Source organism: Oncorhynchus nerka, linkage group LG18 (assembly GCF_034236695.1).
Source record: "Oncorhynchus nerka isolate Pitt River linkage group LG18, Oner_Uvic_2.0, whole genome shotgun sequence".
NCBI lineage: Eukaryota > Metazoa > Chordata > Actinopteri > Salmoniformes > Salmonidae > Oncorhynchus > Oncorhynchus nerka.
Genome location: NC_088413.1, coordinates 61057121 through 61065862, shown reverse-complemented (window position 1 = coordinate 61065862; position 8742 = coordinate 61057121). Strand labels below are relative to the sequence as shown.

General features: G+C 41.0%; 1 protein-coding gene across 1 annotated transcript; it reads right to left on the bottom strand.

The window, feature by feature from the left end:
• Positions 1–69: 69 nt before the first annotated feature.
• LOC115146260 (adenylosuccinate synthetase isozyme 1 C) lies at positions 70–6591 on the bottom strand. The gene is made up of 13 exons (XM_029688238.2): positions 6181–6591; positions 4752–4854; positions 4599–4661; positions 4454–4504; positions 3777–3843; positions 3501–3608; positions 3244–3325; positions 3030–3156; positions 2668–2822; positions 1617–1741; positions 1098–1195; positions 801–950; positions 70–428 (listed from the first exon to the last, which is right to left on the bottom strand). Exons 1-13 carry the CDS (start codon positions 6376–6378, stop codon positions 376–378), a joined length of 1380 nt encoding a protein of 459 aa, XP_029544098.1. The 5' UTR covers positions 6379–6591; the 3' UTR covers positions 70–375.
• Positions 6592–8742: the final 2151 nt, after the last annotated feature.

Genomic DNA, 8742 nt, shown 5'->3' with positions numbered 1-8742 from the left:
TGCTGTTATGATAAATGAGTAAAGAAGACTGAAACAGTAGATGTAAGGCAGGTAAGGTTACACAGGAGGAAAAGTTATTGGATGTGTTTTTATCTTTCATGTTTGTTGTGTGGCACAAGGTAAGATTTACTCCTTGGTCAATAATAGGACTTTCTGGCCGACATCATCACAAGGCAACTTACTGATGAGAAGCACTGCATAGATAGATGTAAAGTTACCAACATTACCAGTCAACATTGTTTCAAAGCTACACAAATCTGTTGGCATAAGTAGTTTTTTTTTACCACAATATTAGACAGTTTGGGGTTTGCAAACATATGTCACATCATGCCATATCTTTGTGCGTCCATCTTGAGGAGAGAGGAGGTAAACTCTCTAGAACATCTGGATCATGCACTCTCTGGACTTTCCTACACCGACCCACTTAACTGTAGAGAGAAATGACAAAGGACATTTAAAAAAACATGAACACATCCCCAAAACATTTGCACTAGACAAGTATCATCTTTGCAGAACTGGGTACTAGTTATGATATAGTATAGTGCCCCTACTGGCACATTTAAGCCATGTCCCTGGTACTCAGTTGGCTCTTCAGTTTCCTATATAGGGGTCAGTAATAGTATGCTGGACTATGGTATGGTTAAAACTGGGTCATGTTCAGTAGACCTGCAACTGAAGAAAATGTTTTGAAATGGAGGTACTACTACTACGACCTATAGGCCTACTTGTCCAATAAGAAGGATTTATTTTGTTATCAGTTTGGGTCAGCAGGAACACCCTCTATCCTATATGTAACTTACTGGGTACTCCAATGTGGTTCTCCACAAAGCGGATGTAGTTCTGAGCCTTCTGGGGGAGATTATTCCACTTCCTGGCTGCAGACGTGTCACTCTTCCAGCCGGGGAAGGTCTCATACTCTACCTCCACTTTGTGCAACAGCTCCATGTCAGCTATGTGAGTGAAGGATGAAGATCATAAATCAGAGGAGAAATTAAATGTTTTTGTATAGATAATACTTCATGAATTCTATAAATGTCTATTTTACAGGGTAGGCCTAGTTTGGTACAGTACTTTTGAATCGAATTTAGAGAGCATACCTGGGAAATGGGGAATTCTTTTGCCATTGATTTTGTAGGCCACTCCTACTTTGATCTCATCCAGCACATCAAGGATGTCAAGTTTTGTCAAAGCAATGCTTTAAGGAAGCAATGTTATTTGTTTAACACATTTCAGGAAAGAGATGAAAACTACTACAAGAGTTACATTCAGAGGAGCAGTCACAGACAGATACAGCACTTTGAACAAGGCAGATAAAGAAATAACAAATAAAATAATTTGCCTTTCGTGAACTAACACTCGCCCCTGACTTTTTTCTCCCCTACTAGCACTGACTTTGCTGATAGTTACTTTATTTAGGAAAAATATACTTACTATGACTGAGATATGTGATTGTCCCACCTAGCTATCTTAAAATGAATGCACTAACTGTAAGTCTCACTGGATAAGAGTGTCTGCAAAATGACTAACATGTAGAATGTCAATGTAGTAAAGAGTAGGGTCAGATATTCAAAAAGAGTTAAGATTTGGCAGCCTGCCTTTCAGTCATATCCACTCACGCAGTGAAGCCATTGATCATGTGAGCGTATCTCAGGATGACCAGGTCCAGCCAGCCACAGCGACGTTTCCTGCCTGTGGTCACGCCCACCTCATGACCCCTTGTCTGCAGCAGCTCACCTGTCACCTGCACAAAACCCACTCAGTTTAGAATAGATCATTTGATTGATCAATAGTCAAATACTTCAGTGTTGTCCATTTATGGACACCAGTCTTAATAGTTTTTATTACAAAAAAGTATTTAAAAAAAACACTTGTGCGGTGGGGGAGATCTGTGTGGGCTATACTCAGCCTTGTCTTAGGGAAGTTAGTTAGCGGTCTGTTGATATAATGTTGGTGGTGTGGGGGCTGTGCTTTGGCAAAGTGGGTGGGGTAACATCCTGCCTGGTTGGCCCTGTCCAGAGGTAACTTTGGACGGAGCCACATTGTCAGTCCCCAGTATCTATTCTGTATAAGGGCTTTATAAAATAAATGTGATTGATTTCAGTAAAAGCTTAGTAAAGCAATACATTTACAGTTGGAGTGAGGGATCAAGCTGAAACACGTTGACCAGAAACCCCATGGACAGTTCTCATGTTAGGTTACATAACCCCAGACCAGACAGTATGTCTATCTTGAACCCTGACTCTGGCCTAAATTTAGGCCTTGAACATGTGATCAGCATGAGAGCTGAAGAGTGTTGTAACAGGCCTCTCACACAATCTGACAGCTGGCCACAGAGGCAGCGCCTTTTGATACCAGGCTTCCTACATGTGTGAGAGTCATATGATCTTAAACACTAGGTTTACTATACATATCCAACTCAACTTGTACCTCAAAAGAAAAGAACATGTCCAAACAAACTGTATATATCAAACTACTAACCCTTCCTGTATGTAAATGCACTACAACCTCTGCTAAGAGGTCTCCACCTTCATGGCACAGGTGATAGTGTACTCTCTCACTCAAGGTCACAGGTTCAAGTCTTGCTATGGCTGTTCATCTTTAATCGTTACAATATAATCTCTTTATTGAGAGAGTCAAGAATGTCTATATAGATGAATGAGCACTTACATTGAGCTGTTCTGTGGGGAAGGCACCAATTCCCACCCTGGTGGTGTAGGCCTTTGATACACCATACACTTCACCAATATTCAGGGGAGGGATGCCAAGACCAGTGCATGCCCCACCAACGGTGCAGTTTGATGAGGTCACAAAAGGATATGTGCCTAAAGGGAAGAGAGAAAGTGGAAATAAATGTACATACAGATGAGTTGTCCATGTAAGCATCACACTTTCTTATCCATCTTATCATTGGCACGATCCTTAATGTAAGATTGTTTGTTTGTAAATAAAGGCCCACGTTGGAGCTTAGGAGTGTGCGGACTCTATTTATTTTTTATAACAGTCCGCAATGGGACCATGACATTTCTTACCAAAGTCAATGTCGAGGAGGGCAGCGTTGGCCCCTTCCACCAGAATTTTCTTTGGGGGTCCATGAAGAGCCTCGTACATGTAATAGACTCCATCCCGAACCATCGGCCGCAACCTCTCTCCATACTCCTGCACAGTACAAGACAACAAGAAGTTTCATAGATCTAATATATCTGTAGTCCATGACTATTCATTCGGAGGGGATTTACCACATACCTTCAGTTTTTTCAGCTGACTTTCAGTATCAACTGTCAGGGATGAGTACATGGACTGGTACTGTTCGACAAGGTTCTTGAATCTGAAAGAAACTCCCAAATCATCTCAATCTCTATTACCTTTCACTTTAGTGGGTCAATTTAGTTTAAGAGTAAAGTCTTGAGACAGCTACAACCATATACTGTTGGACTCTCAAAATGTTTATTGTATGTCAGGTTTAGATGTTTATATTGTGTCCTGTCTGTCAGTAAGCATACTTGGTAGAGAACTCCTTGAAGTCTCCCAGCAGGTCACAGACACGCAGTCCTGTGCGAGATGCCTTGCTGGCATAGGTGGGTCCAATACCTTTCTTGGTTGTTCCAATTCTGTCATGAGAAAAACACACCTGTTTTAGTTGAGGGGATTACAAAGTAGCATTTGCAATTTTACATCAGCTGTGAAAGTGATTGACTGAAGTCCTGGGATTTCTATTGACAGTGAGCCATTGTACTCTCTACCTTTATGTAAGCAACCATTGCCTTCCCTACCCTTACATCTTTCCCTCTGTTGCTTGTCTCTGGGTCTCCTGAATTCCATCCACAACCTGATGGAAATCAAACACTGTTGAAAGATAAAAGCAAAATAAATGTCATCCTTTCTCCAAGCCCAATACACAAATATACACTGAGTATACCAAACATTAGGAACACCTTCTAATATTGAGTTGCAAAATACAGAAATCATTCCTGTATGCTTAATTTAGTATTTTTCAAAATTCAGCATCATATAATGCAAAATGCATCATACGGGGATGATTTCTGTATTTTTTAAGTTATATACCTTGAAAACTTGATTGGTGACAAGCAAAACATTTTGGGACTATGTCAACAATGGACTAATGAAACAAATACCCAAAGATGTACTTTTCCTTTAAATCTTTTGTCTGGCCCAGTCACCCTCTGAATGGCACACAAACATGATCCATGTCGCAATTGTCTCAAGGCTTAAAAATCCTTCTTTAACCTGTCTCCTCCCCTTCATCTACATTGATTGAAGTGGGATCATAGGGGATCATAGCTTTTACCTGGATTCACCTAGTCAGTGTATCTCATGGAAAGAGCAGGTGTTCTTAATGTTTTTTTGTACACTTAGTACATTATGCAGATAAAAATAGCACATATTCTGTATACATCTTCGCTTCATTTGTGGAACCAGAAAAATACACACATACCCAGGTGAGCTCTGTCAGAGACTATTAGTCTCTTCTCCCAGCCTTTGAGACCTGGTCAGAGGATTGAGAAAAAAAGTAATGTAATGGCTTCCGCGTCACTTGACAACTACAGCATTGACTGTTATTCTAAAAATATTTAATTTACCTTTCTTCTCATTGTTCTCCGCCTCCTCAAACAAACCTGGTAGGTGTATGACTACGCCATTACCTACAAGGGAACATATGCTAGATAAGAGCATACTGACCATTGCCTACTGGAATAAGTGGAAATGGGGATAAAGAGTAGAGAAACACTCACCAATGACACATATACTTTTGGGGTTGATAATTCCACTGGGGAGAAGGTGGAAGTCATACTCTTTGCCTTCCACTACCACTGTGTGGCCTGCATTGTTACCACCCTAGAAGATCAAAACAAGATTGTGTTTAGCAAACTTCCAACTGTCACCAAAGTCAAGCAGCTTGATTTCACCAAAGGACAGTTATTGATTTGATTTGTGGCTGTTTTGCAAAAATGGTCAGCAGAACATGAACATAAAACAGTCAGGACATCCACTGGCCATGCATCCAGAGCAAATGTAGAATCTTATTTTAGTCAGTGTGTAATAGAGTCTAAGCCCCCTCCTTGTCACAAAGCTACCCCCTACCAACTATTTTAACAGACTTGGCTGCCAGACCCTACACTCCGTCACCCCGGCTAAGACCTGGCCTTCTCAATGTCAAGTCACACTGGGAATGTGACCCTGCACAAGCCCAGTGGGTGGGGCTGGCTGAAGAAGTACACAGAGTGCTCAGTGCTGTGACCTACTGTCAATGGAGAGTACAACACAACAATTGTGTAATGGACTTTACACTGTTAGTCCCCCAATAAATGATTTATGAGCAAGTTTTGCTTTTCTTTGCTGGTCAAAGAGAAACTTTGATCTTAAGAAACATTGCCTAAGTGTCATTATTGACATCATCTTCATTATGGAGGTCAAGCTCTATATAGTAGAATAGTTTATGACACCCTCTTTATGATATCAATAACCCTTTGTAATTCTATGAGTATTGGTCTAATTGTGCTCTAATGCTTCCTTCCCCCAGCAGTACTGTGTGAATTTAGCTTTTTGCCATATGTTGGTACTTTGGTCTATTTGAGCATTTTACTGTATTGGTCTTCAGATGGATACAATTTAGTGATGTGTGAGGTATAGATCCCCAGTTGAGAGAATATGCTTGTAATGATCATGTCATAAGAAGAGACAAATAACCAGTCAATAGCATTCCAATTTGAAAAGTTTAATTTAAACTCCAGTCAAGTCAATAAATACAAATTCAATTGAAATTGAAGAACGGGTAATAGTCCACCAAGTAATTTTTAAATTCTTTAAACAATTCAATCTAAACTAATTTCCTGCAATGATAAAATAGAAAACACAACTGAACTTTATTGATCCTAAATTCCCTTATAACCTCGAGGACATCACATAACAGAACATTTGGGGCAAAAAAACCATGTGCTATTTCAACCATTTTCCAATGCCTACCCCACACCGGTCACACTGTAGTTCAATATGCTACAGTGACAGTCACTGATTCCGATGTGTTGGAACACAATTTGCTAAAGACTCACCATGACTTTTACAGCATCCATGCTTATAATTCAATGACATGATGATATAACTTTTGTCAGTTCAAGTATGTGAACGTTGCATTAATATCGTATCATATACACACGATATTACCTGACATCTGCAAACAAGGTCAGACTCAGTCGCCAATAAATCGACGACTTTTCCTTTGCCTTCATCTCCCCATTGCGCACCGAGCACTACTGTCACTTTGTTCCCTGTTTCGTTCCGTGGCCGCTTCAGCCCTTGGGTTGGGTTGGAGGGTGGATTTGTATAACTCTTGTGGTCTTTTGCTGACCAGCTAAACGACATGATGTTGCTTATGCTGTCCGTCCGAAACAGACTAGAATGTTTCCAAGTGTAGTATTGCCATATCAATGTCTCCGTGATGTCAGGACTCACCGACCGCAGTAGGCATGATTATTAGTTCAAACAGTTGTTTCTATTGGACACATTCAGGTAGGTCCCTCCCCGTTTCGTTCTGTTAGCTTCCGTTCAATAAACGTTTTGCAACAGATTCGGAATAAACAAGCGTACAGTCAATAACACAATAGAAAAAAAGAAAGTCTATATACAGTGTGTGCAAACGGCATGAGGAGGTAAGGCAATAAATAGGCCATAGTAGCAAAGTAATTACAATTTAGCAGATTAACACTGGAGTGATAGATGAGCAGATGGTGTGTAAGTGGTGATACTGGTGTGCAAAAGAGCAGCAAAGTAAATAAAAACAATATGGGGATGAGGTAGGTAGATTGGGTGGGCTAATTACAGATGGACTATGTACAGCTGTAGCGATCGGTTAGCTGCTTAGATAGCTGATGTTTAAAGTTAGTGAGGGAAATGTAAGTCTCTAGCTTCAGAGGTTTTTGCAATTCGTTGCAGTCACTAGCCGCAGAGAACTGGAATGAAAGGTGGCCAAAGGAGGTGTTGGCTTTGGGGATGACCAGTGAGATATACCTGCTGGAGCGCGTGCTACGGGTGGGTGTTGTTATCGTGACCAGTGAGCTGAGATAAGGCGGAGCTTTACCTAGCATAGAATTATAGATGACCTGGAGCCAGTGGGTCTGGTGACAAATATGTAGCGATGGCCAGCCAACTAGAGCAGACTAGAGCATACAGGTCACAGTGGTGGGTGGTATAAGGCGCTTTGGAAAACAAAACAGATGGCACTGTGATAGACTACATCCAATTTGCTGAGTAGAGTTTTGGAAGCTATTTTGTAGATGACATCGCTGAAGTCGAGGATCGGTAGGACAGTCAGTTTTACTAAGGTAAGTTTGGCGGCGTGAGTGAAGGAGGCTTTGTTGCTAAATAGAAAGCCGATTCTAGATTTGATTTTGGATTGGAGATGTTTAATATGAGTCTGGAAGGAGAGTTTACAGTCTAGCCAGACACCTAGGTATTTGTAGTTGTCCACGTATTCTAGTCTAAAGAAGGCCAGTTTTATTGCTTCTTTAATCAGAATATGTAACGTTTGTTGTGGGTGAAGACCAATACGCAGCGTGGTAGGTGTCCATATTGTATTTAATACAAATACTGAACACTTGAACAAAAACAATAAAATTACAAAAAAAACGAACAGTCCTGAACAGTGCAGCAAAACAAAGAACAGAAAATAATCACCCACAAATCAAGGGTGAAAACAGGCTGCCTAATTATGGTTCTCAATCAGGGACAACGATTGACAGTTGCCTCTGATTGAGAACCATTTCAGGCCAAACACAGAAATACCAAATTATAGAAAAAAGAACATAGACTGCCCACCCCAACTCACGCCCTGACCATACTAAAACAAAGACAAAACAAAGGAACTAAGGTCTGAACGTGACAGAATAACAGTTTTAAGCTGTGCTAACATAATTGCAAAAGGGTTTTCTAATGACCAGCTAGCCTTTTAAAATGATCAACTTGGCATTCTCTCAACCAGCTTCACCTGGAATGCTTTCCCAACAGTCTTGAAGGAGTTCCCACATATGCTGAGCACTTTTTGGCTGCTTTCTTTCACTCTGTGGTCCAACTCATCCCAAACCAGGTCACTCCATCACTCTCCTTCTTGTCAAATAGCCCTTACACAGCCTGTAGGTGTGTTGGGTCATTGTCCTGTTGAAAACAAATGAAAGTCCCACTAAGCGCAAACCAGATTGGAATGGCGTATCGCTGCAGAATGCTGTGGTAGCCATGCTGGTTAAGTGTGCCCTGAATTCTAAATAAATCACTGACAGTGTCACCAGCAAAGCACCCCCACACCTCCTCCTCCGTGCTTCACGGTGGGAACTGCACATGCGGAGATCATCCGTTCACCTATTCTGCGTCTCACAAAGACACAATGGTTGGAACCACAAATCTCAAATTTGGACTCCTCAGACCAAAGGACAGACTTCCACCAGTCTAATGTCCATTGGTCATGTTTCTTGGTCCAAGCAAGTCCCTTCTTCTTATTGGTGTCCTTTAGTAGTGGTTTCTTTGCAGCAATTAGACAATGAAGGCCTTATTCACACAATCTCCTCTGAACAGTTGATGTTGAGATGTGTCTGTTACTTGAACTCTGTGAAGCATTTGTTTGTGCTGAAATTTCTTGCCATAATATGGACTTGGTCTTTTACCAAATAGGGCTATCTTCTGTGTACCACCCCTACCTTATCACAACACAACTGATTGTCTCAAAAGCATTAAGAA